The sequence below is a fragment of the Anopheles arabiensis genome, chromosome 2 (assembly GCF_016920715.1).
Source record: "Anopheles arabiensis isolate DONGOLA chromosome 2, AaraD3, whole genome shotgun sequence".
Taxonomy (NCBI): Eukaryota; Metazoa; Arthropoda; class Insecta; order Diptera; family Culicidae; genus Anopheles; species Anopheles arabiensis.
The window spans coordinates 22,429,413-22,448,717 of record NC_053517.1 but is presented as its reverse complement, the minus strand read 5'-3'; the positions used below and the strand labels follow the sequence as shown (position 1 = coordinate 22,448,717).

Sequence of the window (19,305 nt, the reverse complement as noted above, 5' to 3'; positions counted from 1 at the left end):
CTTTACCGCTGGTCTGTGTGACTTTTGGCCGGCCAACACGGCTTTGGCTGCTTTTCTGGAAATGTTCATTGCGTGCACTTTTTGCGTGCTGGTTCAAATTAACGGACAAAGCTAGCAGCAGTGGCGAGTGAAATGATCATGTGGACTTTATTTAGCCTCGTCCAAAGGAACCATACGTTTCTGGCGTACACCTCCAGGTGGCCAGAACGCCCGAAGAAAAGCTACGGGAATGGGAGGTGTAATTTTACTTTCATTTCATTACACCCCGAGTGGCATCATTGCCAGTCCAGTGGCCAGTCGGTTACGTGCTGTGACCGACGGCACTGACGGACGGGACGAACAATTTCTCCGCAGCTCGGGTGCTCGGGCGCGAACGGGGCCAGTGTGCCCGTCCTATCCTCCGAAGGAATCAATCAATGCCAAGCGTTAATAATGTGCTCCGTGCGCTTATAGGTTCGTGATAGGTTGTGTCCGTCCACGATGTGTCTCATCCCTGATGGTCCGGCCAGTTCCTTGACCGATGGAAAGGACACACGGCTTGGTACGGCTTGTTGGTCTCGCAAGAAACAGCGAGAAGCAGCGAAGGGAAATTGATTTCACAACGCCTTAGTGCACAAACACTGAGAGACAATTAATTGTGCCGATGGGAAGTCGACGGGAGAAAAAGAGTGCGACACCAATGGTACCGGGCGAGTGCTGTCGGCTCGATACGTTTACTGTTTCCAAGGGCCTCGTCGTTCGCAGCGGACAGCGGACGCAAAGTGAGCTCAAGTACCCGCGCAAGGGCATAAAACATACGGAGCAAAGTCAAGCCTTTGGCTTGGTTATGGTTTATCGCTTCTCCGGTTGACAGAAGCTTCTGCTGTAATCTTGTGCTTGAAGGTATGCGAACACTCTGTGCAAGCTGATACTTATACCATTAAAAGTAATGAAGAATTAAGTTCAATTGAATCAAATATATTAAAGAAATCTTCATTATTTGTTTTTTTTCTCTTCTATTTCTTCATAAAATAGTTATTTTATTTTTTCTTCTTTTTCTCATCTTTTTAGCTGTTTTTCAGTTTTTTCGCAATTAGTCTGTTTTTTGCTCTTATTTTTTTTCTTAGCATTTTTCTTATTTTTTAATCATTCTTATAAACTTATCTTTTTATTTGCAATTTCTCTCTTTTATTTCACATTGCTCACCTCTTTATTTTGTTATCTTTTCATTTAATTCCTTTCTGTTTTCCATTTTTTTGCTCTTCATTCTGTTATGCTCATTTCATATCTTGTATTCCTTACATTTTTTTACTGCTTTGAAAGCTAAACTTCATTAGCTTTTGCAATGAACTGTCTCTTTTACTGCTGATTTATTACAACTTTTTTTTTCTTTTAGTCGTTTTAATGTGTGAATGGTGAACGTTTCGAATGCATTTCAAACAATCAGGCAAACTTTTTCTTAAAAAAAACAACTTCCCAACACAATCACCCATAGTTCATAATCGGAAAATGACAATTGTGATCGTCCTTCACACACACAGAGCGCACACGGACGGAGGACACCGACACCATGGCACTGCAAACGGTATGATTTCCTGCTTCCTGCACCATCACCGCCCCATTCCACCGGTCGTCCGCCAATCCCATCCCGTCCCGTACCCACACGTAGCATGATCTCACCGGACTGATTACTTGCCACACAGCGGGACCGATAAGTGAAAATGCCAAGAATGAAAAACATTTGCATTCACGCTTGTGGCAGCCTTGAACCTGCGGCAGAGAAGGCTGTTTCCCCGTTTCTTCTGCTTTGCTGTTCCCTTCGCGTGGCAGTCTTGTGGCCCTTTCGGAGCGGAGGGACGCAGAAAGTCAATCATGCTAAATCCGTCCAACGTAATGCAATCATTGCCACCATCGCGATGTTTATGAGGGGTGTTTGGCTTGGCGGCACACTTTGATGCATACATACGATTGCGGTGGTGCCACGATACACAAGCCTTCAATTTGCATCTTTTGCTGGAGGAAGGCGGACACGAGACACGAGAGCTGGGGCGGGGTAGAAGATGGGCCCGTAACATTAAATCACATACAGTACTGCGCAGGAGAAGGCAACCGTTCGGTGCCGTTGGCGAATGGCCTTGCATAAGTAGGAATGGTTCATTATTAGGGCAATGATAGGAAAGTGTGATAGTTTAACAGAAGTGTACGTTTTGCATTTTTTTTTTCTTGGAAAAGAGTTTGCTCTTCTCTTGTTATTTGTTTTCCCACTTCGTGCCTGGACGGTTTTGGCCACTTTTTATCACAAACTATACCGGCAACTGGGTTACACAAAATGACTAACTTTTTCAACACATCCGCGAAACCTATCAACCGTTTGCTTCCGTACATAATTCCAAAAAAAAACAGGAAGAGATGCAGAAGAAAATCCTTCCCAAAGTTTACCTCCCACCGTAGCACCGGAGCGAAAACTTTAATCCTCTTTCGCCCGGCACGGCGCAACGCTTCCGGTACCGAACGCGTTCAATGCACGAAAGCATCGAACGAAACACTAACCCGCCAAAGCCATCCCAAGCTCCTCCTCCTTCCTTTGGGTCCGCCTCAAACCATACGGGCATAGCAAATAGATTTCTTCTTAATTTCCTCCCGAGATTCCCACAGGCCGGCGGGAGGTTGGGTGCGGATGCACGCGTGGTGGTGCCTCCGCCAGGCGGCAGACTATAACTTTTCCGAAGATGGGGTTTTGCGTTCAAACACGCACAAGATGGGTGAAGGCACGGTTGCAAGGAATTTTCTTCGCGAACGGTGTATTTTTTGTCTGATTTGTTTTTGAGCTGATGCACAGCAAGAAATCAATTGGTGTTGGTGTAATAAAATTTATGTTCGTTATTGAGAGAGGCGCAGCCGACTAACTTTGGAACGGTGGGAACGAGACATTCATTACATTCTGTCGGGTTCTGCATTGCTCTATGTACAATGTCAGTGGTAGATCGTACTAAATTTTATACGGCTTGCGAAGTATTACAATGAAGCTAGCTCAAGGACAAACTTAAATATGTTTGCTTTTTGCAAAGGTCATTGCCCAAAACGCTTCATGAATATCATATAAAAGGTAAGCTATTATCGTCAGTGAAATGACACCGAAAAGTCTAGTTAACTGAACCTTTTCTTACTGTCCATAATAAGTACCAAAAAGAGGTGATTGATTCGAGTTGAACTTGGTTAAAAAATGCTTCAGCTTTAGGACGGTTTGGCCAGCAAGCGTATGCCCTCAAGCGTTTAATAGTTCTTTTTAAGCATTGAAAGTAGTTAACATCATCACCATTAAGATAAGATCTTCTGTTTGACGGTTGCCAACTAACTCTGGAATGTCTTGCACCAGTTGAACAACTCTCAACCTTAACAGTTTTAGTGTTGTCCTATACTATTTTGTTTTCTTTTAAATAGACTCCACACGTACATCACATTCTTGCCTCGTACTGTTAGAGGACGAGCGGTGGAAAGGGTAAATTTAAATAATACGTTGACGATTCCCTTTCTTTTGAAGCTTGCAAAGCCTACGAAGTGTCTCTCTTCCGTTGCAACACTGCCAATATTGCCCAGTTGCCAATTGCAAACCACCTGGGTCAGATGTATTGGATATGATACGCATTCCCTTAAAAAGGAAGCCTCCATTCTCGATTGCACAATGAACCAATGAACGCTTATGGTAAAATTCAATTTCCCCATTCAATCTTCGCTTCACACAGCGCAGCAGCTCAATCACACCACCATCGCAGTTGCTGGTGCAGTTGCTGGGAAAAAGCCAAACCAAAGCTCCCCTGATAAAGTGCACCCGATGCACACCGATCACCTAGGCACTAGGTCAGTCCAGTGTTGCACTGGATGGACACGGTACATAAATCAACAGGAAAACTTATGCAGCCCATCCAGCATTGTTGCGGAAGGTAGCACGTTGATGAAGAAACCATACCGCACACAATAGCACAATGCTTTTGTGTCGTTGGCAATGGAAATGATCGCCACCCAAGACGGGGAGGTTTTGTGATGCTGACCTGTTAATGCAGCTCGTCCATATGCCGGTCTTGGTGGTTGAAGCTGTTTCCACAAACATGCAGCCACATTTTACTATCATCAGTTTAATGACGGTTCAATAGGACAATTCGCCCCGGTTACTGGCTCGTTCGCCACACAATGGTTCGAGGCACATCCTTCATTGAATGCTGCATTAAAATGCTACACCGTACGCTCACTCCGGGTGTGATAGATTATTCATCGAACCAAGGGAAAGGAAAGCTCGGTCGGTTTACGACACAAAAACTCACGAGCCACCAGGCTGCTCCATCGTGTCGGTCGCCGGCGAACGGTGTGTGTCCTTTCCTTTTTCCGCTCGCAATTGCATTCCACCTCCCCCATTCGATTGCTTTGGGTGTATCAATATGGCAAAATGGACCACTTTACACGGGCACCGTAAAACAATGGGCAAATTCGGGTTTTGCATATACAAGCGCCAAACCAGGATGACCTGTTCTACCCTCTTAACTGGTGCGCACTGGTCCGCACGAAACGTGACCCGTTTATGGTGGCAGCTTTAACCTTCCCTTCCCACCGTCGTGGGCTGTGTTGCAATTTGAGTGTTCAATTAAGCGTTCCGTTACGTGCGATCGTTGTAGACACTCGCTGTGACACGATGGTGCGAGGTTTTAGTGGGCCTTCTCCGGGTGGTTCGCAGCCGGACTTGCAACCGTGCGCCGCGGCCGTGTCCCGAGCGCGTTTACCGATGCCGCTTTGTGCAAAGTTTAATCTTACCGTCGCTACCCATTAAAAGGTTATTATACCCTTCAAGAGAGCTTGGAAGACAAGGATGTCTTGCGAGCACAGCAAAACGATCCCGTTGCCATGGTCAAGGGCGAATGTACCGGCGACAAATGGGGCAACATTGCACGCGCCTGCAACACGTCCGGATCGTCTTGCGTCGTAAAAATGGATCCTTTTCACCAAACCGGATTTTGATCGAACCGTGCGGAAGGTAATAAAGCTGCACCATCGGTTGCAGGGGATATTTCTGTAGCTTTAAAGCCGTGACCACAGAGACCAGAGTGTCTGGGAGCTTATGATATACTTTTCCTTTTTTTTCGTGGGTGGAGAATTGTAGAAGCAATTGAAAAGTTTACTCCACATTTAAAATATGGCTTTTTTGAGGAGGGGTGGAAGGGAGCTAAGAATCAATCATCGAGCGTATACACTTTGCTCGGCACGTCTTGGTTTATTTATACTTCTTGGTGAGGAGTCTGGTTCTTAGAAACGCCATTCCAGTTTCACAAACACGCTCTCATACAGCATCTCACCGAATGTGCCGTGAAACGCACAAGCAATCAAAATCTAATTTAATTCCATACGAAAACTCAATTCAATTTCGCCAAATACCGTGCATCAGTAATAGTGAACACGCAAGGCGCCAAAAAAAGATAACAAAATGTACAGCTTGAATCAAGCTGCCTAATCGTACGAGTCGAGACTTGCGGCGACCGGAGAAGATAAACTTTAGAATGTCGTACAGCAACTGGCAGCGATGCCGATGTGTGTAATATTAATTATTCACTCAATCGGCTCACTATTGTGATGAGTTTTGGGACAATCCATCGCACACTCAATCCATGTGTGTCGCGTGGCACTCTCCAAGTGGCATCGTACTACATCTTTTCTACCATGACCATAAGGCGAATGAGCATTTCGATTCGATTTGGTAGCAGCATCAGTTCACAACATCTTCCCTTGCTGGAACAGGTTTCGACAGGCGGGCGAGTCTTTGCTGGAAGAAACTTTCTAATTTTGCCTCTTCTTCTGGCTACTTCACCCAATAACTGCTCTTATCGCTCGTTGTTTCTTGCCCCCGGAACGGCCATCGTCTCTGAGACAAAGGCTCTAACGACCTCTGCACTCCTCCCAAAAAAAAAAACCGGTGCTGATCCGTGGCTGCATCTGACGGCGCATATCTGTTCGTTCGGGTGCAACGATAAGCTAGCCTTCCAGCAACTCCAAAGCATTCCAGCACACATACACACACACGCTGTTGTAGTAGAGAGCATTTCGCTCACTAGAAAGACAAACTTTTACTCTTGTTTGGCGAAGAGTGTGGCGGCTTCTTAGGACAAACTTTCGCCGAGATTTATCCCTCCCGAAGCACATCCGTTCGCAAACACTGCGCCGGGAACTTTCCTTCGTCCGGTGAAACGAAAGATGTTCCCATTTCTTCGTACCAGAACCGAACCGCCATGCGGGTGCATGTGTGCTTGTTGCCTTGTTGCCTCATCTCAGTCCTCACTGTTAACCCCCATTCACCCGGTGGCACGCGCTTTTTGACGCTCGTAAAACACTACCGGTGCGATAATTTGCGTTGATGTTGTATCAACCAACTTTACAGTCTTATCTGCAACCGGTTTGGTTAGACGAATATGGCACAAACCAGCAAACCGTATCCTCCACACATGCTGGGGCCAGGGTGGAATGTTTTCACAAGGCCCAACTTTTGCTCACATTAGGCTCATCGGGCCTCAATCTTCGGGTTGGTTGGTTGGCTTTGACGGGACCATCCGATCTGCCTGCAGAACATAGTTATTATGCAAAGTTGTTGGAATAATTATGAGCGTTTATGGTATTGCGAAAGAAGGGGAGAAACGTGTACATGTTCAGTAAAAGCAATCAAGCTAATCTGTAATCAACTTGTTAAATTTGTGACATTGTTTCAAACTCCAGCGTGACATTGAAATATAAACAAAATTTAAGAATGGTTTTCCATTTCCAGGATCTATGGCGCAAAAATTCATCGATTACCGTGATCAGAAAAGATTTTTTGGCGTGTTTTAAATAAATATTGCATACCTTTAGGCGTGTGTAGTGTTCCTAGCGAGTGCGCCCCAAAATATGCAATTTGCTCGTAATCAGGTTCCCGAAGGAATGCTTTGGTCGTCTAGATGTGTCTTATAAAAGAAAATATCATCTAAAATAAAAGTCATACATGTCATTTTCACATATCATCTTCACAAGTTCTTCATACACACGGTAACGATTACATCCTGCAGGCTAACACTCAATGCACGTCGGGATACACGTCGTTTGCAGAAAAATCAGCTACATCATTTAACAAACAGGTATACCCTCATCTTCGTTAACTTGTTTAGTGGAAATTCATTCACTGTAAATATTGCTGTAATCTTAAAAAAAGCTGTAATACTCTTTTTGCCCAAGTAATGTAAATTTTCTCCATTAAAAACAAACGACTAAAAGGAGTAAAAGATAGCAAGTTACTGGACAATCTTTTGCCAGTGATTGCCATAAATCATACCATGATAGGCCGACCTTACCTCCGGCAGTGCAATAAACGACATCACACCACACTGCATCTCACGATATGGATGATCATATAAAGGGTAAGAATCGTTATCTGGCATACAATTTTCTACCGGTTGGTCGCCGTACGTGAAAGCAGCGCCAGCAATGTTGCATCTTCTGTCCGGACAGGCAGTCAGGCAGGCAGGAAGACAGGCAGGCATACACGAATGCCTTCGGGGCATGCATGGGTGTACCGGCAACATTTCCCGGCACATTCAGCCATTGGTGCACCGGCGTAGTTGAATCTTTCGGTAGAGCAGGCTTGAGCGATGTGCAAATTCCTCCGACCCAACCATTTGCGACGAGATCAGCTCGCTCGCTTGCCCTTGCTGTCTGCGTATCGTGCATGAGCGGGGTTCATGTCATGGTAGGAATGCATAACTTTTTTAGGCGGAAGATGGAAAGAAATGTAGAATGAAACGCATCAAGGATAAGCGAGTTGGCCTAACAATGGAATTTTCTGCCGTAAGGTAGCTTTGTTGGACTTTGCACGCGTGTGAGAGTCTGTGTATGGGTATGTGGTTCTGATTTGGTTTCGACACAATTAACAGACGCATAATGAACTGTTTGCTTGCTCTATTATTAGTGACCAAACCTCATGACCAGCTGTAGTTCATTAGCGAAGCGAAGACTTCCTTTCCTTTGTCCCAAAAATAACACTCGCGCGGTGGAGATTGTATCGCCGGTACCTGGCGCCAGCTCAATCATAATTCGAGCCAGCTGGAGGCCTCGTCTGAAGGGCAGTGACGATAGTTTTGCATTGATTTTTTGTGTCTCTCCCACTTCCTTTCCCAAACTTTCCGCCCAGACCTGGTGGTGGTGCTGGCGGCTGTACAGTCTTTTAAAATTATACCAACTACGTGAGTGCAGCACAAGCCACGTTCCGCGAGCAATAGACAACATTTTATTCGATTCTCGGATGTGACACAAAAAAAGTCGAATCTCGGTACCGTGCAACCGTCGCTTGCTGGCTGGCGTGTGGACTGGCGTGTAGACGGATGAAAATCGATGACAAAGTTGGCATTGTTCGAGGACACCGGAAAACCTTCCCGAAAACTTTGCTCACCACAAAACCCCATCCACAAACGCACACAGGAGGATGGTGCTGGGGAAGGGGGTGAGAATGTGTGAAGGGAAGGGCCAGTAGGCAGGATATGGATCCAAGAACGGGCATGCACCCATAACATAAAATGAAGCGACCGGGATGGAGATAGTGAACAAACTGTGCGAACCGGAGGGATCGAATGACACAAGAGTGTACTTTCGGCTGTTCGTACCGTTTTGTCCTGCTGAGGCGGGCATCGTTGCGAAAAAGAGAGCACCTTACAGATTGGAATTGTGTGCGGGGTGTTGCTGCTCCTGCTGCTGCTCAGCTGTTTTTGGAATGTGTCCATCGTTCTCTTTTCCGAAGCAAACTCACACACACACAACATACACTCACAAAAAAAATAACACAAAATCGTCACGAATAATACTGCCGTAAATCACGACATAAACCAATCGCTTAAAGCTTGTGCAGGATTTTATTCCGGGGCTTTCACTGGCATTCGTGCGGAGTCCATTCCCTTTTGACTGGCTTTTGCGCTATCAGATCAGAAGGACAAAAGCGCTCGGTTTGTGGCAACACATTTGTGGGGGAGATTTGCTGTTGTTAGATTTTATGGTTGATTTATTTTTGGACACTCGAGACGATCAACCATACTCTAAAGCTATCTAAAATAATTCAAACTCCCGTGCAATGGCAGGTAGCGGCATGGCTTAAAATAAAAGTGTTGCGTGCTTGTTGCTAGCGCATCGTAACAGAGTTGGGAGTTGACATGTTTTGCTGGAGAAAGGGTTTAATGAAGCAAAAACTTAAAATACACAATCATAAATAATAATGTTTACTGTATTTTTCACACGATTTTTTTGTATGTTAAAATTGGAAAACAAACGACAAATGAAAAGCAAAAACGTTTAGAAAAGATCGTTGGACATAAATGCAATTTTAAACTGATTTTTGATGGTTGAGAATTTTTTCCATTTTTTAGAGCATCTTCAACGTAGTTAGAGTTACAAATACATGTATCGATATTCATTTGACCCTCAGGTCTTCTTTACACCCTGTTGTTATAGGTAAAACAGACAAAATTCATAACGATTATTTCCGTATACTGCGTAACGATGCTTTCAAATTGTCAAACCAGCTCAGCTGATTCGAAATGCAGCTGTCTCGCTCCGTTTTCGAACAGCGCGCCGTTTGACAGCTGTCAGCTCGTCGTGTTGTTGTTGCTTCCAGTGTGGCCAGATTATTTTGGCGGTTTTCGGTAGGCGCATCAAAATTTTATCGGTAGTTTTCGGTAGGTTAAAACTCGAAACTTAAAAGAAGTAAAAGTGAAAGAAGTGCTAAGCGGGATGGGGGGAGGGGGGATGCTAATGCACAAAATGAAAGTTCCATCTCACGAGGATACACGAGGATTCCATATCTAGGATATGGATTAGATTTGGTTGAGCGGTTACACTAATGAAGATTTTTCTGAAGTGTCGATCTGAAAATTGGAATTCTAAGCCAATTCTAAGATGAACATTTTTTCTCAGTGGTGACAAGTTCTTTTTCTCGAGGCTCCACGCGACCGCTTAGGGCCGCAGCATTGCTCCATTGGATACGATTTAATCGTACGTGCTGTCATTTGCTTTACGCTGAATCATTTAGATTTTACATTTAATTGTTTGGCTGAGTTTTGTAGTTCAATGATTAAAAAATTGAGATTTTTTCCTTCAAACCCTAGATATATATATATATATATATATATATATATATATATATATCGGTATTTTTGGTCACTTTGCCCACAGGGCAAGGCGAGCTTTTGACGGGCACCGTCGCAAAACCGTCGCAAAACGTCAAAACCGACGTCACAAGTACTGCAAACCGACGTCGCCAGCGCCTCGAAATCGTTGCGAGTTTCGCTCTTTGACAATGTCGGTTTGCAGTACTTGTGACGTCGGTTTTGGCGTTTTGCGACGGTGGCCGCCAAAAAGCTCGCCTGACCTGTTTCTACCTACCCCTTGCCTGAAAAATTCATTCTCTTTGTCTGTCGGGTAAGCTTTAACCGCAGACAGCGAGATTCAAATTCAAATTTAAATGATTTTCTTTGATGAACAATTCTCGGAATCCACGCAACTGACATTTTCTACTTATTATGAACATTAAATTTTAACGGATAAAAATAAAAAGTGCCACGCAAACAAACGTGCATCAGCGCGATAAATAACAAATTAGGTTAGCAATCCTTGAAACAGCGTCCCAAGCTTAAACGACTGAAAAATCAAATATCTGTGATTTTCGGTAGCATAAATGGAAAATAGGTATGTTTTATGGCGGTCGTCTGTGAATCGGTAGGCATATACAAAAATCGGTATGAATACAGATAAATCGGTATTTCTGGTCACTCTGGCTGTTGCTGCTGCTGTTATTGCGCCCACTATCGGTCGCTGCAAACGAAAACACTTTGCGCTGCATTCCGCTTTCCCTTCTGGTTTCGGTGTGCAAATGCGTTTCGCTGGTGAAAGTGCAACCCGTCACAGCGATCAGTGGTCTGAAAATTGCTCCTCGTCAAGTGATAAACTCACTGCAACGTTTTGTGATAGCATTAGGATTTGTGTGTTTGTGATTTCGTGTGCTCCCTCCATAACAGCGAATGCAGCGCAGTGCATTCTTGTGATCGTGTGTCGTAAGGCGAAGAAAATCCTTCAAAGTGCCCGTGTGCATGTGCTTGTCGTCCCATTGCATCCTGCCGTGTCTCGTGAGCGTTGAGGCGGAAAACGTGACGTGCCATTTTCCGTACCACATCACAATGCACACACGCGGGCACAGCGAAACGCAGTGAAAACAGGGTAACGAAGGAAGGTGCAAGGTGTACGGGTACAGGTGCACCCGGACTCACTGATGCAACAGTAGGTGCACAGCAGGTACGGTACAGCTTGTGTGTGTTTTTGTATCAGTGTGTGTGTGGTTGTTCGCCAGTGCAATCGAGTCATCGTCATCAGCGAATCGGGGAAATGCCTTCATCCGGGTAGGCAAAGTCCAAACAGCGCAGTGAACCTTCTGTTCGTAATAGACAGAAAATAAATAATAATAACACGAGAATGGCCAACTGAATGACCCCCTGCATTTCCCCGCGTAGCATCGTTCTCGGGGTGAAGCAACACGATAATGATAAGCCGCAGTGCGGACCGTCGGCGGAATTGTATTTGCTTTCAGTCGTGTGCCAGCCGTGTGTAGGGTAAGATTACGCCACTCGCACGCCCATACCGTCGACCACATTGTTACAATTATCGCAATGGAGCAGCAGCAGCAGCAGCCACAGGGAGCCGAAACCGTGGAAGGCGCGTCGGAAGAGCAGCAGAGCTTGATGCTGTTCGACACGCTGATCGATCTGTGCCGCAACAACATCGCCTACTTTGAGGGCGATGATACGGAAACCGGTTTGCGGCTGCACGGCGCATTCGTCGGGCTGATCGATCACATCGAGATGGCCAAACCGCTCGTCCGGACGGTGCAGAGCTTCATGGGCGAGTACGATTTCGACCCGTCCGTCCCGGGGAACGGGTTTCGCAGCTTTCTGTACGTGGTCGAGTGCTGCGTCAAGACGGCGCTGAAACTGTCCCGCTACGTGATGGAAAACCGCAGCACGATCCTGTTCCGGAAGGCGGTGTACGTGAAGGAGGTCGAAGCGTACAACCACCTGATGGCCAGCCTGTGTACCTGCCTGCAGCACACGCAAACGCTGCGCGAGTGGACCCGCCAGTCGGGCGACCTGTTCCCGGACGAGTCGCACTCGGTCGAGGAGCTGTTTGCGCGCGGCGGCATCATCAACCAGTACTGCTTTTACGGCCGGTGCCTTGGGTTTCAGTTTTGCGACTCGATCAAACCGCTGCTCAAGTTCATCTCGATCGGGATGGCCGGCTTCTCCGAGGGCTACTACTCCGAGGGCGGCCGGATCTCGAAAGCAACCAGCCTGATGTACACCAGCACCAAGTACATGCTCGATCCGGAGCTGCGCGCCCGGCGCATCGTGAACATTTCGCAAAACTCGAACGTGGACTTTTGCAAAGCGTTTTGGTTTCTGGCCGAGTCGGAAATGATGCACACGCTGCCGTCGTTCGTCGGCTTCAAGGTGAAGGTGAACCGGGTGATAACGATCCCGCCCGAACCGATACAGCTGAAAACGGCCCGGGCGCCGGCGTCGAATGGCGCAGAGCAGCAGCAGCAGCAGGAGCAGGAGCAGGAAGAGGACGTGTTTGTGGACATTCCCATCCCGAAAAGTCACGGCGGAGCGGCCCCGATCAAGGCGCGGCTGATATCGGCCGTCAAGCGGAAGGGCATGATCGGCGAGCGGAGCAACACGCAGCGCAGCACCATCTACCCGGCGTCCCGGGGCCTGCTGTTCCACTGTCACGGCGGTGGGTTCGTGGCGCAGAGCTCCAAATCGCACGAAACGTACCTGCGCGAGTGGGCCGTCACGCTGAACGTGCCGATACTGTCGATCGACTACAGCCTCGCCCCGGAAGCACCGTTCCCGCGCGCCCTGGAGGAGGTGTTTTACGCGTACTGCTGGGCGCTGCGCAACTGCGAGCTGCTCGGTACGACCGGCGAGCGGATCATACTGGCGGGCGATTCGGCCGGCGCCAACCTTAACCTGGGCTGCGCGATGCGAGCGATCGAGCTGGGCATACGCCGCCCGGACGGCATCTTTCTGGCGTACTGTCCGGTGCTGATCAGCTTCGTGCCGAGCCCGGCGCGGATGCTGTGCCTGATGGATCCGCTGCTACCGTTCGGGTTTATGATGCGCTGCCTGAAGGCGTACGCCTGTCCGAGTTTGGAGGTGCTGGAGGAAAACCGGAAGCGGCACGAGCAGCGCCAAGCGATCGTGAATGCGGGCCAGCAGATGCGCAACAACAATGTGAGCGTGGTGGTGCCGAGCGACGAGCGGAAGGTGGCGCAGGAGAAGACACCGGATCGGTCGGATTCCGGGGATGATGATAACTCGATGTGGGAGCAGCTGAACAGTGCCAACACGGTGCAGGTAATTTGGTTGAAATTGAAAAGAACACACATTCTTTTTTCCAAACAGGGCTTACACACAGCCCCCAAAAACCACACAGTTGTTTCGCTGACCTTTGCGATTAGCTGGAATGGCGATATGGGCGAAAATGAGTGAATGTTGACGGTGCTTTGTGCTAATCAGAATGAATTCTTCCTGATGCTTTAACCTTACGGGTCTTGGTGCCTGCCTGAGCCATGATTGCTAGCTCTTGAGATGAAGATTGGCCGCCAAGTGCAAAGTTCTGTGCACGGTAGGCGTTCTGTGTTGAATCATCTGCTCCCGGGTTGCACACCAAAACCGGTGCTGATTCAATGCACCACCACTGACGTTCTTTGTACCGGATGTGTAATAGGGAAGGCAGTGTAATTTGGGTGTTATTTTTAGCCGCCCATGCCGAATAGAACAAATCAATAAACTCCCAGCAAGACGCTCTGAGTGATGTAACCCTGTCATCTCTCGTTACATCTGCACGACCAACGTTATGGCGCTTGTTAAGAGCGTGTGATTTCGTAATCAACGCGTTATCGCATTCTTTTGCTTCTTTTGGCGCCAACCGTCTAACCGGAGCTTCCTTGTTACTCTCTCCACCTCCCCCCCATTTATTCCCCACTGCAGCTTCAAAATCAGCACCTCAGCCCGGTAAGCGACACGGCAAGCGATACGCTCGCGCTGCAGAGCCAATCCCTCGGCAATACAATCGACATCATCAGCCCGGACGAAAGCAACACGATCACGTCGCTGGAGGAGGACTCCCAGCCGATCACGCTGCAGCAGGTTAACTTGAACACGGAGCGCAGCAATGTGACGGTGGTCGATGATTTGGATATGGATATGCCGAGCGACATTAGCTCGGAGCAAAACACGAACCAGAATGTGGCGAACTTTATCAATAGGTAATGGGTGCGAATGGGAAGGAAGTTGCGAGTGGCAATGAGCTAATTAATTACCCCTTGCTTTTCCTTTATTTCAGCTACGTCCTCGACACGACCACCAATGCTGCCGGCGAGCTGGAACCGATCCTTCGTCCCGCGTCCCGTTCCCAGTCGGAAGAGAACATCGTGCTCGACATTGGCCGGGAAGCGATAAGCGTTCAGAATCTTCAGGAACGGTAATAGAAAGATGATTTCCATATCAAGCAATGATTTTTATAAATTTTTGTGCGATTTGCTTTGTACAGCGTCACGACGGCGGCGAGTAACTTTGTGAGCAAGGTGTCAAACACGCTCACCAGCATTACCGCCTCGAAACCGATCGCAGCAGGCGGCTCGCAGAACGAGCTGCAAACCAACCTGGATGCACTGATCGCCCGCAGCCCGTCCGACGAGTTCATCTTTCACGTGCCGAAGGACTCCCACCTGTCGCCGTACTGGGCCTCCGATGAGGTGTTGAGTCAATTTCCCCCGACCAAGATACTGGTGGGTGTGGTGGGACTGTGGGTGCGAAACCTGTGCGTTAAATTGTGTTCACTTACACATTTCTCATTGCAGACCGTCGTGCTCGATCCCTGTCTGGATGATTGTGTGATGTTTGCCAAAAGACTGAAGAGCTTACACCGGTCCGTTGCGCTTGACATTTTGCCCGGGCTGCCGCATGGATTCTTAAACTTTGCAACTGTAAGTACACTGTGCACTGTCCGGTTCGGTGATAAGCGAATGTTTACAATTACAATCATTGTCCGCTTTCCACCCGTTTGTATAGATCTCCAAAGAAGCGCACGATGGTTCGAAGCTGTGCGTGAAGCGTATTGCCGAGCTGCTCGAAATACCGACCACGCTGGACGATCCGGGCACGAAGCAGGGCTGCTGTTAGCGAAAATGCTGGTAAGGCAGTAGGGCGTCGTCGTCGGCTGCCAGGCATTGTCGCCACTCGACTGATAACTGTTGTTCCGTAAAGCCCAACCAAAATTTGGAACCAAAACCAAGTAAACAACAGGCTCTAGAGGCTTTTATTTAGCTCAAATGAAACAAACAAGAGGCTCATACTTCTGGTGCATTACCGAACAACTCGAAGTGTCCAGCGACGGAACCGAGTGGACCCAAAGCACGTGCATAGAATGCGCAATACACGCGTCGTCGTTAAACGTCCCTTTTTGTGAAGCAAAAACACAAACCGATTGGCCTTTGATGCTACATCACACCCCTCGCCCCCCTTTGTGTATTTAGTGCGATGCGGCTTTATATTATTACTATTATTGATGCACCTTTTTGCAATCAGCACCAACAAAACCAAAAGAAAAAGAAAAAACACTCAACCAAAACGCTCTGGCGTAGTGAACACGCGAGCATACTATGCATGGTGGGGCGTAATTTATTATCTGCCTTGTCCGTTTTGCGCTTACTGAATCTTACTGGATATATATACAAATATTTCGTAAAGTTGTGTGCATCTATTTGCTGCTTACTCTACGCGATACCGATATTCAAACTTAGTATGATTAATGTAAGAGGGTCGCGTTAGGAAAAGTTTGGAGAACAAGCGATAATCCACCGAAACCTGCCGGTGCTTGGGTAGTACGTAAGTCGAGGTAATTTGTGATTATGTTATCCTTTTACTTTTGTTATCCGTGCAACACGGTTGTTTTGTTACAACAGAGTCTCGCTTTGTTGTGCCCCTTTACAAATACTACAATACTCCAACTGAATTGTGAACAAACAAGCAAACAATTGTCTCGTTGTGGCTAGTGCAAGGAGATTTGAAAAATATTTGAAACAGTCCACAAAGACAATTAGCGTATGTTAGGGTTAGCGAGTAAGCGGCAAAACCAGTTTAGCAGCATCACACCATCGCACCTGCCTGAATGGTGAAGTGTGAAAACTCACGCGTGTTATTTCTTGTTGTTACAAAATGTTACACTACCAACCAACGGTTAATATTTGAAAGTACGGACTATTGTTTCTAGGAAATGGGAAATTTACAGGGGAAACAATAGCCGAATGAGAGGACAGTCAATCATCATATCCATCCGTTTGTGTGGCATAATGGTTCCAAGACAAATCACATCCATATTTTCCGGATACTTACAATCATCTTCAGTAGGGTTTGTTATCACAAAACAAAAAGACTGGTTTTTTTCGTCTTTATTATCCTTCCTTGACCCTGATTTCTTGCAAAAAAACACACATATGCTGTGGCAAATGATATGAAACAATCACTATGTTCTCGTTCATACCCATTGGAAAGGAAAGGAAAGTGATAATTAAACTATATTTAAAGCAACATTTAAGCAAAACAAAGAACAAACTACTCTATGTGTACGAAACTTTACAGTTTACGCAAATAATAAGATGATATTTTTGTGGCGCCGGAGAATGTGACTTGTGTATACAGTCATACATACTACTTCTACTACTAACTAAGTAACGTCTTTCATTCTTTTCTCTCGGTATAACGATATATTAAAAAATACTTTCTCCCATTTTTAAACAAATCGATTCGAGGATGACTAAAACTAAAATAATCTCGCCAATCTGTCTCAATTGTCCTGGTGAAAACCAAATCTAATGTGAGATGATTATTGTAATGGGAAATCAGACCGGAACCGTACCTAAATTTTGTGCGAAATATATATTTAATGTATTTTCTCAACTGACAAAAAAAGGTTGTGATGGTTGTTTTATTTGAGCAATAGTAACGGAGCTGATCAATAAGAGAGTTTCTTCGAACCGGCTAAGAATAAAATCGATTGCGCAAACTGCAAATCAAACCGAGCTATTTTGGGTTTTGCTATTAACCGTCACGGTCCATTGTTGTACAGAGAACAGATTCTTCTTTGTTGACATTGGTAAAAGGGCTGTTCTATTAAGTGAGCAAAACGAATCCGACAGTCATTCCGTTACGTTATGTAGTGATTAACTTTATTCGTCCTAAGTTATTCTTTTAGATGTTTCGTTCACTGCATGTGTATATATATATGTGTGTGTGTGTGTGTGTGTGTGTGTGTGTGTGTGTGTGTGTGTGTGTGTGTGTGTGTGTGTGTGTGTGTGTGTGTGTGTGTGTGTGTGTGTGTGTGTGTGTGTGTGTGTGTAGGTGATTTGGGCGCGCATTCCGTACATTATTACTTCGCTTAACTATTGAAGAGTACTGCTACAACAGAAACACAAAACAGAACACAGATTTTTCGACCAACGGGACGCAGCTTTTCCTCTCCATCCTCCTATTAACACGAAGAAGCAGCATGAGGGTGTGTAGTAGCAACCCCCAAGTACACTAAACCACACAGGATTATTATTTAACACGATTTTTCGAAAGCGGGCGCAAGCGGGGATGGGACCAGGAGGGAAGAGAAAGCTGATTCACAGTCGTGAGTGTGGTCTCGCACGTGGGATGGGGCCGGTGTGAAGTAAAGAACATGTAGCACACATGTGTACACAATTTAACAAATATAGAACGAACGAACTCCCATTCGCCAACTAGTGAAAACGCGCGCGCAAGAAGAATGCAATGGTTCGCCGTTGCCAATGGTTACGCTCAACGCCCACTGCCTGCCCACTGCGGTCACTGGTTGCTGCACCCGGGTTTCTCGATGGTGGTAGGCGGGTTACGATCTTCAAACTAGACCGGTTTATCGGTTCTTTTCGGCAGCCTGCGGTGTTTGTTGCGTGGTCGAGTTTTGGATGCTCGAATGATTGTTCGCATTGCCAGCGGCTGCCGCCGGTTGCGGTGCCTCGCCCGCCGCCTCATGACTGTCTCCATTCGCAACCCCCGCCTGGTGTTCTCGATCCGCATCCGAACTGTGCTGATGGGGGCAGCTCATTGCGGCGGCCGCCGCCACCGCAGCCTTTTTCGTGAGCGTCTTCTGCAGTACGTGCGCATCCGCCGGCTCGATCCGTTTGTAGTAGTGCTGCTTCGTTTCCACGATCTCGAACCCGAACCGTTTGTAAAACTCGATCGCACCCTTGTTGTCGACCTTCACGTGCAGGAATATGCTGTCGAAGTTGCCGTCCCGCTCGACGCAGTTCAGGATGTGCTGCACCATCACCGTGCCGATGCCCAGCCGCCGGTAGGGGTACAGGCAGCCAAGCGTCATGATGTACAGCCGGCGCATGTTTTCCGACGTGTCGATCCGGGAGCAGACGGCACCGACGACGACATCGTTGTAGTAGGCAAGCTTGGCCAGTTCGCCCGATTCCAGCACGTCCAGGTAGAATTTGTCATTGTACGACACCGGCAGCACGACCGTGTTGATCTTCTTCAGCTGCTTCAGGTTGTGGTGCGTCACGTCGCCCAGCTCGATGTTGGCCCGGGCCGGAGCTTCACGCGTTAGCCTGGTGGGAGGGGGGGAGATGTGAGCAAAACGGAGCAGGGGGTAAGAATAAGAACCAGGGATGCCGTGCTCCATTCAAGCACCGAGTCTCTCTCACACAGAGACACCCGACATTGAGGTTAGATGTGGTGTGGAGCGGTCTGATCCGATCGTGCGCCACCGTACCCGGGATTTCTCCAGTCGGTCCACACTTACCTAGTCATATTTGAAGGCTGCAAAAGGAACCGCGGATGGGCTGACTCGTGCTATAAATGAAGAGGCGAATGCAACTACGGACGAGGCGGTGAAGATTGCGAGCCAAAAGTTGGCACAAGACTTAATTATTTTTTTCTCTTTCGACCGAATGAGCAAAAAAGACGTCTGCATTTGTCAGCCAACTGACGTTTCGGGTCGGGCTGTCAACATGACAACACGCTTGTTAGCAAGTGGTTAGACTCACGGAGTTGTAATATACATTTTATTGCAATTTAGCGGATTTTTATGCGTAAAATGCACGTGTTGCATGATAATTAATTTTGAAATTTTTTTAGAATTCCAAAAAAGCAATTTTGTAGGATAAAAAAGTTAATAATTTTTTTCTTCTTCCAA

At 47.0% G+C, this 19,305-nt stretch overlaps 2 protein-coding genes across 2 annotated transcripts; one reads left to right on the top strand and one right to left on the bottom strand.

Annotated features, from left to right (window-relative positions):
- Positions 1 to 10,817: 10,817 nt before the first annotated feature.
- On the top strand, positions 10,818 to 17,051 carry LOC120908555 (hormone-sensitive lipase). The gene is made up of 6 exons (XM_040319704.1): positions 10,818 to 13,433; positions 14,070 to 14,347; positions 14,425 to 14,562; positions 14,632 to 14,869; positions 14,942 to 15,067; positions 15,153 to 17,051. Exons 1-6 carry the CDS (start codon positions 11,688 to 11,690, stop codon positions 15,261 to 15,263), a joined length of 2,637 nt encoding a protein of 878 aa, XP_040175638.1. The 5' UTR covers positions 10,818 to 11,687; the 3' UTR covers positions 15,264 to 17,051.
- A 640-nt stretch (positions 17,052 to 17,691) lies between these two features.
- Positions 17,692 to 19,097, bottom strand: LOC120908556 (probable N-acetyltransferase san). The gene is made up of 2 exons (XM_040319705.1): positions 18,913 to 19,097; positions 17,692 to 18,718 (listed from the first exon to the last, which is right to left on the bottom strand). The coding sequence occupies exons 1-2, from the start codon at positions 18,918 to 18,920 to the stop codon at positions 18,016 to 18,018; spliced, it is 711 nt and encodes a 236-aa protein (XP_040175639.1). The 5' UTR covers positions 18,921 to 19,097; the 3' UTR covers positions 17,692 to 18,015.
- Between the last annotated feature and the right edge of the window lie 208 nt (positions 19,098 to 19,305).

What these genes read in the sequence shown, in the direction of transcription:
- LOC120908555 (XM_040319704.1), top strand. Translation starts at nt 11,688, where the DNA reads ATGGAGCAGCAGCAGCAGCAGCCACAGGGAGCCGAAACCGTGGAAGGC. An exon ending in ACAGTGCCAACACGGTGCAG is followed by an intron (nt 13,434 to 14,069) that starts GTAATTTGGTTG and finishes TCCCCACTGCAG; the next exon opens with CTTCAAAATCAGCACCTCAG. An exon ending in GTGGCGAACTTTATCAATAG is followed by an intron (nt 14,348 to 14,424) that starts GTAATGGGTGCG and finishes CCTTTATTTCAG; the next exon opens with CTACGTCCTCGACACGACCA.